Source organism: Eptesicus fuscus, chromosome 9, assembly GCF_027574615.1.
Source record: "Eptesicus fuscus isolate TK198812 chromosome 9, DD_ASM_mEF_20220401, whole genome shotgun sequence".
NCBI lineage: Eukaryota > Metazoa > Chordata > Mammalia > Chiroptera > Vespertilionidae > Eptesicus > Eptesicus fuscus.
In genome coordinates this window covers 29,456,338-29,475,487 of record NC_072481.1, presented here as the reverse complement: position 1 = coordinate 29,475,487, position 19,150 = coordinate 29,456,338, and the positions used below count along the sequence as shown (strand labels likewise).

The following is a 19,150-nucleotide window of genomic DNA, read 5'->3' as shown; positions in this document are numbered from 1 at the left end:
CTTGCATAAAGAGATGAGGAATTTCAACAGAGTTGTGGAAACTGTTAAGAAAAGAGTCAAATGTGAATGAAAGATACAACACATGATCAAAGATAAAGAATTTCCCAGATGGACTCATCAGTAGACTGACACAACTATGGAGAGGCTCAGATATCTTGAGGATCAATCAATAGAAATCATATAGACTGACACACTCATCATCATCATCATCATCATCATCATCATCATCATCCAAGACTATGGAACAATACAAGTAATCTGAGTCCCAGAAGGAGAGAAGAGAAAGCAATGAGGCAAAAAAAATTTGAAGTTAACAGTCAAGAATCTTCCAAAAATAACGCAAGACAACAAACAAATCAAAGATGAAAAGAATTTCAGAGAACACCAAGCAGAATAAAAAATCCACACTTAGGTTCATTAATCAAAATGCTGAAAATCAAACTTAAGAGAGTATATTAAAGGCAGCAAGAGTAAAAAAAAAGATTACATACAGAGAAATAAAGATAAGGATTATAGCAAATTTCTCAAAAACTATGCAAGAGAGAAGAAAACAGAATGACATTTTTAAAATACTAAAATTTTTAAAACTGTCAATTTTATACCCAGTGAAAATACTTCCCAAAAATTAAAGCAAAACAAAGACTTCCAAACAAACAAAAGCTGAAATAATTCATTGCCAGTTGGCTGGCAATGTTATAAGGAAGTTCTTCAGGCAGAAGAAGTATGATACCAAGTGGAAACTTGGATCTACAAAAAAATAAAATAAAAAAATGAAGAGTTCCAGAAATTATAAAAAGGGAGGTAAATTTTAAAAAACACTTTTTCTTGTTGGCCCACAGACTGAAAGGTCCCAGGTTCGATTCTGATCAAGGGCATGTATCTTGGTTGCAGGCACATCCCCAGTAGGGGGTGTGCAGGAGGCAGCCGATCGATGTTTCTCTCTCACTGATGTTTCTAACTCTCTATCACTCTCCCTTCCTCTCTGTAAAAAAATATATAAAATATTTTATTTTTTAAAAAGGTAACTGTTAACACAATTTATTATGGGGTTTTCAAAATGTAGAAGTAAAATGAATAATATTGTAGCACAAAAGATGGGTCAGAGGAATTAAAATTATCCTATATAATAAAGAGCTAATATGCTGATTAGAACGAACAGCAGAACAACCGTCCGGACAACCATCCAGATGACCTTCCGGATGAAGCCGGGGCTGCGAGGGCCAGCCGAGGCTGTGAGGGCAGGCAGAGGCTGCAAAGGCCGGCAGAGGCTGTGAGGGCCAGCTGAGGCAGCCAGGGCTGCGAGGGCTGAGCCCCTTGCACGAATTTCATGCATCGGGCCTCTAGTAAGGTTTATAAAGTTCTTCCACTATACAAAAAATGCTATATTTGAAGGTAGAATGTGATTAGCTAAAGATGTGTTTGGAAAACTGTAGGGAGCGGTTATAGGGTTAAGCCTTGGACTGACATGCTGGCAAAGCCGCAAACCAGTCCCAGCTTACAGGGCACAGCCCTCTTAGCATAATTAAGCTTGATCTTGTGAATGTTCCCTAGATCTTTCCTGGGTAGCTAAGGGGCAAATGGACTGTGGGAGGTGCAGCAAGTGCTGCCAAAACAAGTGAAACTTACAAGAACATTGTAAATTATCTTGTTTACCCCTGACTATAAAATAAAGCATCAGCTTGCAGTCTGGATCTGTTCTGTGGTCTCAGCCAGGCACAGAAGATCTACCTAGACCCAGCTTATTCTCTTTGTCTTTTCTCCATCCTTCACCAGCCCACCTCAGGTACGCTGAACCCTTGGCACAGAAAACCCTACCAGCAATCACTAGCAAAATTTAGTCAGAGGTATAACAAATAATAGTGGAGATAAAATGGAATCATAAAAAATACTCAATCCAAATTGAAAAGAAGACAATAAAAAGAACTAATTAAACAAACTGAAGTTCATCTACCTACCTTAAAATTTCAAGAAGGGGGTGAGGGTGAGGTGGGACTCGAGATGGTCAGAAGAAGAAATCAAGACAGTCTATTTTCTAAATGGTTTCAGGGAAAGAACCCATCTCTAAAAAACTGAAATATTGGAAGTCTTTAAGGCTCTGCCCTATGTCCTTTTCTCATTTCTACATTTGTTACCTAGGCAATCCCATCAACAATCATGGCTTCAATGACTACCTATGACACTTAAATCTATCTAAATCTCCAAACTAGAACTTTCTCCTAAGTTTCTAACATATTTTCAAACATCTACTAGACATCTCCAGAAACACCTTAAACTCAACATGTTTACAACTAAACCAATCTGCCCTAGCCGGTTTGGCTCAGTGGATAGAGTCTTGGTCTGCGGACTGAAAGGTCCCAGGCTCGATTCTGGTCAAGGGCACATGCCCAGGTTGCGGGCTCAATCCCCAGTAGGGGACATGCAGGAGGCACTCGATCAATGATTCTCTTCCATCACTGATGTTTCTATCTCCCTCTCCCTTCCTCCCTGAAATAAATAAAAATAAAAAAATAAACCAATCTTTATTTCCAGTGTGATCATCTTCCCATTTTCCCTTTTCATTGAAAGACAATTATTCATATACAAGTTCCAATCATCCTCCTTCCTTCTCACCATATATAACAAATCTGTCACCAAATCTTATTAAACTTACCTTTGACCTAGCTATTGTATTCCATCTCTTCTGTTACTATCCCAGTCCAGGCACCAGTCTCACCAAATGTAGTACAATACCTACCTAACTGGTGCCCAACCTCCACTTCCCTCTTTTTGCCCCTCCTTCACCATTCTCCACCTTGCAAGCAATTATCTCTTCACAAAGTAAATCTGATGTCACCCTTTCACTTAAAACCTTTCAACAATTTTCCATTGCACTTAGGATAAAATCCAAAATCCTTAACAAAGCCTCCTCATCATCTGACCCTACCTTACTGTCTATACTCATCCCTTCCAATGTTCTCTCATCTCTAGGCTTTCCATTTGTTGCTCCCTCTGCAAAGATTGCCCTCAGTCTTACTCCATCCCTTCATCTGATTGAGTCTACTTAATTTTCAATTTGTTCATGGTTTAAACAACAGTTCTTTAGGGAAATCCCTTCTGACTTTCAGATAGTATTGCATTAGGTCTCACTGAAGTTGTAACCCTGGAATCTAAATTTTGAAAACACTATAAGTGATTTTTATTTTAAACTTGAGTTTAAACTGGCACCTCCAATTCAAATCAACAATCATATACTACCTGTATTTCTCTTCTTATACTGTGAGAGGCCTGGTTCCCCAAAACATCAATACATGCACTCATTTGTTCTATGCTACCAAACACATAAAATAGTTTCAGAATTTCTCCCGACTTCTTTTCTTAGAGTTATTGGAGATAAAGACTGACTAGCAAAATACCACTCTACAAATCTACTAAGTAAAGTTCATGATTTCTTGGCAATTCTTTTCATCTTTAGTATAAATGCTATGAAGGTATATAGTCAGGAAGCTCTTTCCAAAAGTGTCTCGAATTTTTTTGTGTGATTACATTACCCATTTGATATGATGTTAAGGCTTATTTGTGTCTACTTGTATTTAGTTTTAAAGTTTCCTTTTCCCATCTTTTTTTCCCTATTTATGTGTCTATGTGTGTGTGTTTTCTTAATCCTCATCCGAGGATGTTTTTTCCATTGATTTTTAGAGAAAGTGGAAGGGAGTGGGAAAGACAGAGAGAGAAACATCGATGTGAGAGAGATACATGAATTGGCTGCCTTCCACACTTGCCCCAACCCAGATTGGGGACTGGCCCTGCAACTGAAATACATGCCCTTGACTGGAATCAAACCTGCGACCTTCAGTCTGCAGGCCCACGCTCTAACCACTCAGCAAAATCGGCTAGGGCACTTTTGGGTAAAACACATGGTCCCACACTCAAAACTATGTAAAAAGGTATAATTGAAATCTTAATCCCTTCTATCTCAGTTCCATCCATCCTCTATAGGTAACTATCCTATATATATAATAAAAGCCTAATATGCAAATCAACTGAACAGCGGAACGACCGGTGAACTGACCAGTCGCTATGATGCACACTGACCACTTAGGGGGCAGACGCTCAACACAAGAGCTGCTCCCAGCCTGCAGGCCCCAGGCCAGCCAAGGCGGGTGCCAGTGGGGGGCCCCCTGACTGCCCCACCAGTCGCCCCACAGATCGGCCGTGATCGGCGGCCAGACCTAGGGACCATACCCATGCATGAATTTCGTGCACCGGGCCTCTTAAGTTTCTTTTTTATAACAATAAACAAATATATATTTTTATTTTCCCCCACATAAAAAGTAGCATAATACAGCCCCACATACACATAACACTCTTGTATTTTCCTTTTTATTACCCTATACTCCAGTAACATAATAGGTTAATTTTCTTTAGTAAGGTGAATAGCACCAAAACTTAAATTCCTTTACATATAGTTCAGGTTACAAAACCATTCAATTATGGAAAATTCAGAGAATGTTTTTTAAACTCTTATGAAGTATTTAGAGTTATTTTTAATATGTACTTTCCATTCAATGCCCTGACACAAAATGAAAAGGGAGTTTTACCTAAATATTAAAATTCTATTTCAATCCTTTTGCATGACCATGAGCACAATTCCTCCTCTGGGTGACTTCAGTTGGCTCTACATTTCTGGAAAGGTGATTGACAGCTACTTTAGGGTCGTTCTTTGCCTACTTCAACCAATACAAACTAAACGATTTCCCACTCTCCCCTAACTCATCTCCTCCATGTTTAAAGAAGATGTAGTGAGTAGCAGATTGTAGGAGTGTGCTAAACAATCTAAGGACAAAGAATGGAAAGTAAAACCTGAAAAGAGAGATAGGACCTGAACAAAGGAGGAAGAAAACCAGTTTCCATTTGCCTACATTTGAAATGCTCAAAATATTTCTATATTTACAAAAATAAATTTAAAGCTGATCATGGCAAGTTCCAGGCACCTAAAATTTGGTGGAAGAAACTTTTCTTAGAAAATATGTTTTTGGTGATTTTAGAGGAAAGGAAAGGAAGAGAGAGAAACATCAACATGGATCAGCTGCCTCCTGCACACCGCCCCTACTGGGGATGGAGCCTGAAACCCAGCCCTGACAGGGAATCAAACCTGTGACTTCTTGGTACATGGGTCAACGCTCAACCACTAAACCACACCAGCCAGGCTGGAAGAAACTTTTTAAAAAGAATAATTATGAAACATCTATCTTTGGAAATATTAAAGGTCTGCCTAAAGCAACAGAATGGACCAAATAATGGACCAAATACTCCCATTTCTCCTCTTTTACCCCTCTTTCTTCGTTGTATCTAAATCATGTATGTTCCCATTGAAATTGTATCACCACTTCTAATCCAGTTTCATACCATGATTTGGGCTGGGCAGAACCAAAAATTCAGTAGACTGGATTTGGCACTCTCAGATAGACTTACACTTCAACAGAAGCTGAGGTCAGACAGGAAAATGAGATATATAATTGAACTTTATGTACTACTAGAGGCCTAGTGCACGGATTCGTGCACCAGTGGGGTCCCTCGGCCTGGCCTGTGAGGATTGGACTGAAACTGGCTTTCTGACATTCCCCAAGGGGTCCCAGATTACAAGAGGGTACAGGCCAGGCCGAGGGACCCCACCAGTGCACAATCCGTGCAGGGGAGGGACAGGGGAGGGTTCCAGGGCGTGTCCGGCCCATCTCGCCCAATCCCAATCGGCCAGACCCAGGCAGCAAGCTAACCTACCAGTGGTCAGTACACATCATAGCAACTGGTCAAACTGTCAAACGGTCAGACACTGTAGCATATTAGGCTTTTATTATATAGGATAGGATTACCTCCCACATTTATTTGTCTTTCTCTGTCTGGCTTAGTTCTTCAGCTCAGCATTTTTGAATTCATGGGATTGATACATTCTGGCTCCATCCCAACTCTTCTGTTCTCTACTAAGAACCCCTACAATCGTTTCCTGGAAGCTATTAAAAAGACCTCCCCAAATCGTAGTCTTCTTCAAAATATAGTTAAATTCCATTTCCTCAATAGTTTTCTAATGTCTCCCCTTCCTTGTACTCTCATACACTTAATCTTTGTGCCACTCACTTCATAACCTCATCACACTTCCCATAAGCTCTTCTAAATTCTCACAGCAATTATTAACTACACCCTTTAATACTTTTATTGGGTATTTTTATGGCTTACACACAGTAGGCGTGCTCAATTATTCAACTCTTTAAAGCACAGCATCCTATTTTTCTCAATTTGCCCTAGCCGGTTTGACTCAGTGGATAGAGCACCGGCCTGTGGACCACCAAAGGATCCTGGGTTCGATTCCGTTCAAGGGCACATACCTCGGTTGCAGGCTCCTCCCCAGCCCAGGCCTTGGTCGGGGCACATGCAGGAGGCAACCAATTGAAGTGTTTCTCTCACATCAATGTTTCTGTCTTTCCCTCTCTCTTCCATTCCCTCTAAAAGATAAATGGAAAAGTATCCTCGGATGAGGATTAACAACAACAAAAAAGAAATATATTTTTCTCGCCAAGGCCGGTTTGGCTCAGTGGATAGAGCGTCGGCCTGCGGACTCAAGGGTCCCAGGTTCGATTCCGGTCAAGGGCATGTGCCATGCTTGCGGGCGCGTCCCCAGTGGGGGGTGTGCAGGAGGCGGCTGATCGATGTTTCTCTCTCATTGATGTTTCTAACTCTCTATCCCTCTCTCTTCCTCTCTGTAAAAAAATCAATAAAATATTTTTTTAAAAAAAAGAAATATATTTTTCTCAATTACAGAGCTTTTTACATAGCATCATAATTACTTGTTTATACATATACCCTCATCCAATAAAAATTACAAGTTTCCTCAACAAGTAAGTGTTGGCAGGATGTAGAGAAAAGGGAACTCTCATTCACTGTTGGTAAGAATGCAGATTGGTGCCGTCACTATGGAAAACAGTATGGAGGTTCCTCAAAAAATTAAAAATAAAACTGCCTTATGACCCAGCAATTCTATTTCTGGGTATATACCCAAAACAATAATTCAAAAGATTATATGTATGCCTATGATCATTGCAGCATTATTTATAATAGTCAAGATATGGAAGCAACCCAAGTGCTCATCAATAGACAAGTAGACAAAAAAGCTGTAGTACATACAATACAAAGGAATATTACTTGGCCATTTTCGACAGCCATGAATGGATCTAGAGGGTGCCGAGCTAAATGAACTAAGCCAGACAGAGAAAGATAAATAAGAATTTAAAGAAGGAAACTGAACAAACAGGCTTATAGAAATAGAGAACAGAATGATGGATGTCAAAGGGGAGAGGGGTTAGGGGTCTGAGTGAAAAGGATAAAGGGATTAAAGAAGGACTAATTGGTAGTTACAAAATAGTCACAAGAATGTAAAGCACAGAGAATATAGTCAACACTACTATAATAACTATGAATTGGTGCCAGGTGGGTACTTGAAATATCGGGAGGGAACACTTTATAAAGACATGTACTCTTCAGTTAGGTTCCTTTTTTGCTTTACTCATTTATATTACCTGCCTAGCCCCTGCAGGTCTGATAAGCTTTCTAAGCCATTTATTCAAATCTTGAGCATTTCTACTCCCTAAACACCAATGCTAAACACCAATGCTAACAGGTTAATCGAAATCTCTTACAAAACAACAAGAAAGCCCACTGCATGGGAGAACATATTTGCCAATGCTATCATATATAATAAAGAGCTAATATGTTAATTAGACCGAACAGCAGAACAACCCTCCAGAGGAAGCTGGGGCTTCGAGGCCTGGCCGAGGCGGGTGGGTCTTCGAGGGCCAGCCAACTGAGGCAGCCGGGGCTGCAAGGGCCAAGGCCCTTGCATGAATTTCATGTATCACGCCTCTAGTCTCAGATAAAGGTTTGCTCTCCAAAATTTATAGGCAACTCATACAACTTAACAAAAGGAAGATAAACAATCCAGCCAAAAAATGGGCAAAGGGCCTAAATAGACACTTTTCAAAAGAGGACATACAGAAGGCCGAGAGACATATGAAAGCATGCTCAAAGTCACTAATCATCCAAGAGTTGCAATTCAAAACAACAATGAGGTACCATCTCACACCTGTCAGAATGGCTATCATCAACAAATCAACAAACAACAAGTGCTGGAGAAAATGTGGAGAAAAAGGAATCCTCATGCACTGCTGGTAGGAATGCAGACTGGTGCAGCCACTGTGGGAAACAGTATGGAGATTTCCCAAAAAATTAAAAATGGATCTCCCATTCGACCCAGTAATCCCACTTCTGGGAATATATCCCAAGAAATCAGAAACACCAATCAGAAAAGACATATGCACCCCTATGTTCATAGCAGCACAATTTATAATAACTAAGATTTGGAAACAGCCTAAGTGCCCTTCAGCAGATGAGTGGATTAAAAAACTGTGGTACATCTACACAATAGAATACTACACTGCTATAAAAAAGGAACTCCTACCATTTGCAACAGCATGGATGGACCTGGAGAGCATTATGCTAAGTGAAATAAGCCAGTTGGAGAAAGATAAATATCACATGACCTCACTCATATGTGGAATATAGTGAACAACATAAACTGATGAACAAAAATATATCCAGAGACAAAGTAACACTGAACAGACCTTCCAACCTCAGAGAGAAGGCAGGGGAAGAGAGGTGGGGTAAGAGATCAACCAAAAGACTTGTATGCATGCATATCAACATAACCAATGGGGTGGGGGGCGGGGCTGGCGGGGGGCGAGGGGGGGTGGTCAATTGGGAAAAAGGGAGACATATGTAATACTTTAAACAGTAAAAAGAAATAAAAAAGAAATCGCTTAGTCTTCCCTCATCCCAAATCTTGACAAAAGAAGTCACTGAACATTAGTGCCTAGTGGTAAAGCCAAAATCACAGCTAAGATAGATCACTATTACTTGCTTAGAATGATGTTTTTTGACTCATGGGTCAAATTGTATTATATATTTCCTCCACTGAAATATTGTTAGAATGGACTTATTCAAAGTATATGTTAACAAACTTAATGAGTTAGTCAGTTAAGAGTTTGGCATATCAAATTAATAATAAATATATTTGCAGTGTTTGAAAAATTATAGGCCCTATATAATGGTTAAGACATGAGCTTTGACATAAGAAATAAAGTCAATAATACTGCAACAACTATGTATGATGTCAGATAGGTACTAGACTCTATCAGGGTGATCACTTCGTAAGGTATACGAATGTCTAATCATTATGTGTACACATTAAACTAATATAATATTGTGTGTCAACTAAGGAGGGAAGGAGAGAGGAGGGAGGGGGGAGGGAGGGAGGAGCTAGCTAACTTTGAAATTCCAAATCTACCAAGTCCGGTATCAAATCTTGGCTCTCCATTTTCTAGCTGAGAAATTCTGGAAAGTTACTTCTCTAAGCCTCAGTTTTCTTACCTTTACAATTTGGACAATAACAGTAGTTACTTCAATGATACAAGGTAATTTAGTATACAGCACCTGGCACACAAAAAGTAACAAAAGCAGCTATTATTGAGTATGAGTACAGAAACAAAAACTAATTAAACAAGATCTCTGAACAAAATTTGTAAGTTCTACAATAGTGTTATTAATAAAGCATACTGAAATACAAAAGAGATAATGCTATAGTAGAAGAGAGGTAACATCTGAGCTGAAAGAATAAACAGAACAATGCCAACTGGAAAAGAGGCAAAAGAGAGCAAGTCCACGGACAAGTAAGAGAACAAAAGAAAGACATCAAAGTGTTTATTTCCAGGGACAGCTACAAAACTATAATAGGCAGGGGGGAAAAAAGAATACATTAAGAGGGAACTAGCAAATAAAGCTTGGGGAAAAGTCTGTGGCCAGAATTCAGGCTTTCATTCAAACCTCATTTATTAAGGCTTACTAAATGGAAGCACTGTATTAGGGCATAAAATAGAATAAGAGATATTTTAAAATACTTTCCCTTAAAACAATTGATTTTCTGACGTGGTGTGCAGTACATCACTGGTGCACAATACATCTTTAATGTCTTTAACAAATATAGTCAAACAAAAAGACACAGCTGTTGACACAGGAAGGCTTAAGCGAAACAAGACTACCTACCATTGGATGGCAGACTTAAAGTTCTATAAACACCTTCTGCCACATGCATACACACACACACACACACACACACACACACACACACACACACACGCTTCACAAAGCACACAACTGGGTAATTCCCATATAAGAATATAAACATAACATGTACAGATACAAAAAGTAAGTTTAATTATTTTTTGTAAAATATAAATTAGGTAGGTGACTAATTTGATGTGACATCAAAAAGCCTAGGTAAGAAAATAGGGATTCTTAAAAAGAAATTGTTGATTCTAGGGCTGCAGCAGGGAAGGTATGAGCCTGAAACATCACGTGATGCCAGAAAGTTAAAAAGTGCTAAATCAACAACAAAATGGGGGTCATGTCAAAAGGGCACAGGTGCCAACCTGTAAGAGCTACAAATGGCCAAAGCTGTAACAATTTGAGCAATGACGGTACAAATAATAAAATATCCATCAGTGCATAATATTACAAATGAGTGATTAAATAAGTAAATAAAAGGGAAAGAAGAGGCAACTCTTCCTTACAGAAGAATCCCAATTAATAAGTGTATAAGGAATAAAGAAAAAAAAAATCACCACTAGAAAACAAAAACTGCTGTAGATATGATCCACCAATAAATGCTACAATTAATGAGCAAGGTTTAAGAAAAAACAGGCTACTTGAATGCCCTCAAAATATTTCCCCAAAACATCTTATAATTTACACAGTAAGAAACAGTAATTTTATAGTTGAGAAACCTGGCACATACCACATTAACCAAAGAACCAAGGTTAACATTACCAGCAATAAGACATGGTGACATCAAATACCCCTGATATGATATACAAACAAGGACACATCACCTTTGCATTATTCTGCCCCAAAATACATTATCTCACTCTAATTACAGTATGAGAAAACATCAGACAATTCCAAACTGAGAATTATTGTCCAAAGTACCTGATAAGTACTCTTCGAAAGTGTCAAAGGTCATAAAAACAAGAAAAGATTGAGAAACTGTTACAAATTGGAGGAGACGAAGGAGACATAACAACTAAATGCAATGTGGGATCCTGAACATAAAAGGACATTAGTGGAAAATCTAATGAAATGTGAATAAACTGTTTACTTAGTAGTTAACAGTACTGCTTTAATCAAAAGTATTGTACCTAGGGGAAATAATGAACAACATAGACTGATGAACAAGAACAGACCCAGAAACAAGGAGGCATGGATCAGACTGTCGGGCCTCAGAGGGAGGGTAGGGAAGGGTGGGGGTAAAGGGGGAGAGATCAACCAAAGGACTTGTGTGCAAGCATATGAGCCTAACCAGCGGTTAAGGACAACAGGGGGGTGGGGGCATGTGTGGGATGGGAATGAGGGGATGTGGACAAATATGTGATACCTTAATCAATAAAGAAATTTAAAAAATAAAATAAAATAAAAGTATTGTACCAATATTAATTTCTTAGTTTTGATCATTGTACTATGGTTATAAAAGATGTTAATATAGAGAGTGAAGGACATATGGAAACACTTTGTAATAATTATGTAACTCTTCTATAAATAAAAAGATTTTGAAAAATCTTGGATGATATAAACCAGGGGTCCTCAAACTACAGCCCGTGGGCCACATGCGGCCCGCCAAGGACATTTATCCAGCCCGCCAGGTGTTTTTGCCGCCGCTGCCTGTCCTGCTTAGCAGCCGACTTAGCAGTGTGCATAGGAATTTGTTCAGTTTTTTTTTTTTAAACTATAGTCCGGCCCTCCAACGGTCTGAGGGACAGTGAACTGGCCCCGTTTAAAAAGTTTGAGGACCCCTGATATAAACAGTACTAATTGCAATTCTAAGTTGTTTTATTTTACCTTAGACTGTCAACTTACCTGAACTGTATTGTTTTCCAGTGAGCTATATTATCTCTGCTCTTATTTTATGCTAAGTCAGTCATATAATATAATAAAGCTCTAACAAACCAATATTCTACCAAAAAGTTATTCACTAACTAAAAACACTTAATTTCCTTTGATACCCTAAAAATGACTAGTAATTAGAATTTTATCTTCACGTATAAGCCTACACAGAGCTTTATCTTCAAGAGAAGCCAATATTGTTATTGCTTACAGCATAAAAATAGAAATTTTAAAAAAAGTCCTTACCTTCCAACCACTGCCAGCCTCTCTATAATATGGGAAGTTATCACAAATCCACTGGTAAATCTCACTTAGTGTCATTTTCTTTTTGGGTGAGCTATTAATTGCAAATGTAATGAGGCTGGCATAACTGTATGGAGGTTTCCCATCTTTGTGCTGTTGGACTTCTTCCTGGTCCAGAGTTGTATTTGGGTCAAGGAGTGCATTCTTCTTGGAAATTCCTGTTCCATGTGCATTTTGTGTAGCATCAGATTTTTGAATGGCTGCTCTCATGGTGAGCTGGGGTAACCAGTCCATAGATGTTAGGCTGCTCTCCAATTCAGATGTCATCCTGAAGGTAAATAGACTCCTTAGTCAGTATCAAGGAAAGAACCCCTGCTTCTCAAAATATCCAATATTCACAAATCTAGGAGTTCCAAAGTGAGGGAAAGCCTGAGTTAAATCTGGAGGGAAAAGATTGAATATGTTAATAACTAAACCAAATATTTAAGAGATCAACATTTCCAATCTTTTTTCTTATTTTTATCCTCTCCAAAACACAACAAATTTGGTTTTAAAATGTTTAAGATACAGCACAATATGTAAACACAAAGTGATTCTGATTACTCACCAACAATAAGGGCCTTTTAAAAACTTAAAATTTTCAAATTTTAAGGAAGTCATACATACAAAGTAGAGGCAAGAGGTCAAAAAAGTATGTAAGAAATAGGCACAGGAATTTGCACAGAGAAAATAAGGTAGAGCTGGGCAGGTAAAAAAGGTAAGAAGAGTAAAGAAGGGTAGACAGGAATATCAAAGAGACAGATTAGCTGGGGCGTTGACAGTAAAGAAGAATGCAAACTCAAGGATATTGATGAACAGGAGAAAAGGAGGATAGACAGGACCAGGCACTATCTTTTAAAGTGAACATATCAAGGAAAAAGTTTAAGAAAACTAACTGAAGATCTGGGAGCAATGGATATAAGACATTAAATCACATAAATGGACAGCAAGAAAAGAAGCATTAAAAGCTCAAGATCAGGCTTAATCTAAACATCCAGTGATCTGGATTCTGTAATGTATTTCACTCCAACGCTGAAAATTTTAGATCATTATAACCCAAAGAAAGAAAAAAGAAAAACAAAATCTGACAGTTAACACATTCTGGAGAGGGAGGAAGCTCTTCTTAAAATTAAAAGTACAGGGGGGGAAAAAAAGCATGACACTTCACAATGGAATTGCTAATTTTCAGCAGAAGGTACCAACCTTTCTATCCTAGGATCAAAAAAGCAAGAATAGTGACCCTGACTATAAAGCAAAGAAGAATGAAAAGCTTCTAAATTATATCAAAATATCAGGAAAAAGAGAACAAAATAAGAAACTTCAAGTGGCCGAAACTGGTTTGGCTCAGTGGATAGAGCGTCTGCCTGTGGACTGAAGGGACCCAGGTTCGATTCCGGTCAAGGGCATGTATCTTGGTTGCGGGCACATCCCCTGTGGGGGTGTGCAGGAGGCGGCTGATCGATGTTTCTCTCTCATCGATGTTTCTAGCTCTCTATCCCTCTCCCTTCCTCTCTGTAAAAAAATCAATAAAATATAAGTCCATCCCAAATGACTGCAGATAAAAAGCAACAGGGTAAACACTTAGGATCTGAACTTCTGGGAGACATGCAGAACTGATAAAGAATACAGGCTCTTGAGTCAGGCAGACTAGAGTTCAAGTACTGATTCTACCAGTTACTTGCTGTGGGATCATGAAAATGTTAATATTTCTAAACTCCAGCTTTCTCATCTATAAAATGAAAAAATAGTACCTACAGTTAAAATATTACTTTGAGAATGAAACATGATAACATATGCACAGAAGAAATATTCAGTAAGTGTTAATTATTATAGGAGTATCTTGGGAGGGTATTAATGCCCTATAAAGTAACCAGGATTAAGCACTAGCTATTATAAATAGACAACCATGAGGATTATAACTGCATTGCCAGTAGAATCCCATTATATACTAGAGGCCCGGTGCACAAAATTCATGCACAGGTAGGGTCCCTAGGCCTGGCCTGTGATCAGGGCCGATCTTCCCCGGCTGCCAGCAGTCAGCCCCACCACTGACGTGTGTGGGGCAACCGGCGGGGCAATCAGGGCCCCGCTTGCTTGCACCCATCTTGGCCTGGCACCACCCGCATCCGCTGCCACCCACTCTCGGTTCCCTACTCCCCATCAGGCAATCAGAGGCTGCTGGCCGGGGAGGTGGGGGGAGGAGATCAAGAGGTTGGCCGGCAGGCCCCAATCAGGCGATTGGGCCTGCGGGCTGGGGGCAACTCGTGCACTGAACGTCTGCCCCCTGGTGGTCAGTGTGCGTCATAGCAACTGGTCGTTCTGATGTCCAGTCTATTTGCATATTAGCCTTTTATTATATAGGATTGTTGTTCAGATATTTAGATCCACAATTTTACCTTTCTCATTTTCTCAATTTGCCTTTATTTCTATTATATGCGTGTCTCTAGAACCTGAACTTTAAATTCCTCTATATAGCACCTTCAGCTTAAAAAAAAAAAACACTTACCAATCTGCTCTCTAATCTCAGCGAGAAATGCTTGCTCCCCACATATAATAAGTTAAAAGAACTTGTGGAGCATGCGTGTGGGGGGGGGGGGGGTTGGGATGGGAGTGGGGGGGGGGCTGATGACAAATATGTGATACCTTAATCAAAAAAGTAATTAAAAAAAAAGAAAAAAAAGAACTTGTGGAACAAAAGGACAAGAAAATTTAAAGATCACAGAATGTCAAGAGAGTAGCCAAGTACCCTAGAAATTAGAGACTAATACCTTCAATCTAAAAATGAAAACCTAAGGTCTGCTGAAGTTAAAAGACTTACCCAACTTCACATGGTAGTTAACAGAACTAAAACCAGAGTCCAGATCCTCTAATGACTAATCCCGTAGTTTTTCTACGATATCTCATTTGTAAAGTGAGAATAACAACTTTATTGATATAAAGTACTCAGAAAAGTCACTGGCAAAAAGTAAGTATTCAATAAATGTTAGCTACTGGTGATGTTGTTGATAATAGTAGTTACTGCTATTATTCTTCACATTTCATTCTATAAACATTGACTTATTATACTACACTGTCACCCTATTTGTCTCAATTAAATCTCCACTGAGTAGCTTTATTTTGTTCAAATTCACAAAGCATCCTATCTAATAAAAAAGTAGTATGCAAATTAACCATCACTCTGCTACACCCACAAGCCACACCCACCAGCCAATCAGAGCAAGTATGCAAATTAACTCCAACCAAGATGGCTGTGGCCACAGAGAGCAGGAGGGAGGCTTGGGTTTCCCTTGCAATGGAGGAAGCCAAGCTTTCCGCACACTCTGGCCGGCCCAGGCCTCCACTCAAGGGTACAAAGTTTCAATTACAGAAGGTAAATAAATTCCAACAGAAATGGCGGCAGCCACTGAGCTGGAAGAGCAGGAGGCTACGGTTGCCCCGGGTGATGGAGGAAGTCAAGCTTCTGCAGCCCTGGCCAGCTCAGGCCTTCACTCCATGCTATAAAGTTTCAATTGTAGAATATACATAAATTCCAACAGAAATGACTGCTGCCACGGAGCGAGCAGGAGGCTTGGCTCCGTTCCAGGCTACAAAGTTTCAATTGTAGAAGATAAATAAATTCTAGATACCAGGGCCTCCGCTTGGGTCGCCGGGGGGCGTGGCTGGCCTGCAAAGCACCACAGGCCTCTTGCCCAGGCCGCACCATGCCCCAAGGGAACCCCCACCCTGATCCGGGACACCCTTCAGGGCAAACCAGCTGGCCCCCACCCATGCACCAGGCCTCTATCCTATCTAATAAAAGAATAATATGCAGATTAACCATCACTCCAACACACAAGATGGCTGCCCCGATGTGGTCAAAGATCCTGCCTCCATGTGGACACAAGATGGCCACCATAAGATGGCCAGCAGGGGAGGGCAGTTGGGAGGGATCAGGCCTACAAGGGAGGGCAGTTGTGGGCGATCAGGCAAGCAGGGGAGGGCAGTTGGTAGGCACCAGGCCTACAAGGGAGGGCAGTTGAGAGGGACCAGGCCTGCAAGGGAGGGCATTTGGGGGCGATCAACCCTGCAGGGGAGGGCAGTTAGGGGTGACCAGGCTGGCAGAGGAGGAAAGTTGGGGACAAACAGACTGGCAGGGGAGCAGTTAGACATCAATCAGGCTGGCATGGGAATGGTTAGGGGGTGATCAGGCTGGCAGGCAGAAGTGGTTAGGGGCAATCAGGAAGGCAGGCAGGCGAGCAGTTGGGAGCCAGCAGTCCTGGATTGTGAGAGGGATGTCAGACTGCCCGTTTAGACCCAATCCCGGGGGGATCGGGTCTAAACGGGCAGTCTGACATCCCTCGAGCGGTCCCAGATCGGAGAGGGTGCAGGCTGGGCTGAGGGGCACTCCCCCCACCCCATGCACAAATTTCATGCACCGGGCCTCTAGTCAGTCACATATATTTTCAAAGTTAACATAAAAGTACATTACAAATTGGAATATAATTGATATTGCAGATGTTCCCTATTGAGAACCATCTTTAACTTGTTTCCTTCCAACAGTATCACTAATTGAGACTTTATGAGTCAAAGTAATATAATTAGACATACAGTAAGTAGGTACTTAATCTGTATTATAACATTTAACAAGAATTTATAATTACACTGGAGGCCTGGTGCACAAATTCGTGCACCAGTGGGGTCCCTCAGGCTTGCCTGCGGGATCGGGCCAAAATCAGCTCTCTGACATCCCCCGAGGGGGTCCCAGATTGCTAGAGGGCACAGGCCAGGCCGAAGGACCCACTGGTGCATGATCGGGGCTGGGGAGGGACACGCAGGATGGCTCCAGGGCGTATCTGGCCCATCTCACTCAGTTCCAATCAGCCAGACTACAGCAGCAAGCTAACCTATCAGTTGGAGTGTCTGCCCCCTGGTGGTCAGTGCACATCACAGCAACTGGTCGACCAGTCGACTGTCTGCCCCCCTGGTGGTCAGTGCGTGTCATAGCAACTGGTCAACCAGTCAACTGTCTCCCCTCTAGTGGTCAGTGCGCATCATAGCGAGCGGTTGAGCATCCTTAGCATATCATTAGCATATTACACTTTGATGGGTTGAACGGATGACTGGACGACCGAACACTTAGCATATTAGGTTACTATTATATAGGATATGTACACGGCTATGCTATAGTAAGATTTTACACACACACACACACACACACACACACACACACACACACACAAAGTAGCATAAAATTCCTGCCCTCTAAGAACACATAGGCCAATCAGGAAGGTCAAAGACAAGAAAGAGCTAAAAAAAAAAAAAAAAAAAAAATTTTTTTAAATATATTTTTAGTGATTTCAGAGAGGAAGGAGAGGGAGAGAAACATCAGTGATGAGAATCATTGATCAGCTGGCTGCCTCCCGCACGCCCCACACTGGGGACCTAGCCCACAACCCAAACATGTGCCCTTGACTGGAATCGAATCCAGGACCCTTCTTCAGTCCACAGGCCGAGGCCCTATCCACTGAGCCAAACCAGCTATGACTAAAACAACTTTAAAAAGCGTACAACGCTGAGCTCTTTGTGCTGCAATGGTTCAGAAAAGGGAGGGGACAACAATGACTGAAGCCTTAAGAGGTAGAGAAGGAAGATAATCCCTAATTATCAAAGACAGCATGAGATAGAATTATTCCACTGTTGTGCTTATTTTCATCAGTTCTGCTAGCGTAGATCTGAAGTTCACTATAAAATCTCCTTTAAATTCAGACTCTGAAAAACTTGGGCTTCTGTTTTATTTGTAGTTCATTAAATTTTACATATTTTCAGTAGGGAAGTAAAAAAGTGCCTCCACTGTTGGTCCCTGCAATGGTTGAGAACACAAAAAATGATCATTAGATATGGCCAGATCAGTAACTTTAGAAAGAAACCTCTTAGTGAAATAGGGATGACAGAAGCCCACTTGTATAAAAGAACAGATGGTAGTAAATTTTAAAAGAGCATGAGAGATTCTGAGAAATCTGGTTATGAAAATCTGGTTAAGAAATGTCAGGCCCTCATTACCTGCTCATTCCAAAAGCTTCCTAGCTGGCCTCCTAGATAATGATTTCTCACCACTCATCCCTGCTAGTCATCTCCAGAGTCCATGCATATACTCCAAGAGAAATCTGTCAGTATTATTTCTCATGTAATTGTGCCAAAAAACTTTCAATGGTTCTCTTTCTCCTATTATACATCCCAAATTGGGAAGGGGGAGGGGGAAGGGGGGAGTAGGACCTAAACTCCTTATTTTCAACTATCAAGCTGTTTTATATGTATAACTAGAAGCCCGATGCACGAAATTCGTGCATGGGTAGGGTCCCTAGGCCTGGCCGGCAATCAGGGCAGATGTGTAGGGCGACTGGCAGGGCCACTGGGGGGCCCCCACTGCACCCGCCTTGGCCAGCCTGGCGCCGCCTGCTCACTGGCCCTGTCCCCTGCCACTGCCGCCAGTCACTCCCCTCTGCGGGAGGCGACCAGTGGGGCGATCGGGGGCGGGGTGACGCCAGGCCACTTGCCAGCCGGCCCTGCCCCCCCCCCCACCAGCACCGCTGGTCGCCTCCCTCTGTTGGGGCGACCAGCGGGGTGATGGGGGGGGGGGGGCCTGCTGGCACCCGCCTTAGCTGGCCTGCGGGCTGGGGCAGCTCCTGCATTAAGCGTCTGCCCCCTGGTGGTCAGTGCTCATCATAGCGACCAGTCGTTCCACAGGTCATTCTGCCATTCGGTAGATTTGCATATTAGGCTTTTATTATATAGGATTGCATCATAGGCTTAAGCTTTCTACCCTCACTCCCTCTTCCCGCACCCTCCTCATTAAAGATAGTAACCATACACT

At 41.3% G+C, this 19,150-nt stretch overlaps 1 protein-coding gene across 4 annotated transcripts in view; it reads right to left on the bottom strand.

Moving 5' to 3' along the window:
• FOXJ3 (forkhead box J3) overlaps positions 1 to 19,150 on the bottom strand; it is a 129,648-nt gene that overhangs the window by 62,834 nt on the left and 47,664 nt on the right. For 3 of the 4 annotated variants that reach the window (XM_028160248.2, XM_054720446.1, XM_008151288.3), the window contains exon 3: positions 12,265 to 12,589. In XM_028160248.2, coding sequence (XP_028016049.1) covers positions 12,265 to 12,589 — 325 coding nt within the window. Of the gene's footprint in view, positions 1 to 12,264; positions 12,702 to 19,150 lie in introns of all 4 variants that reach the window. The other variant, XM_028160250.2, reaches the window with a different exon arrangement.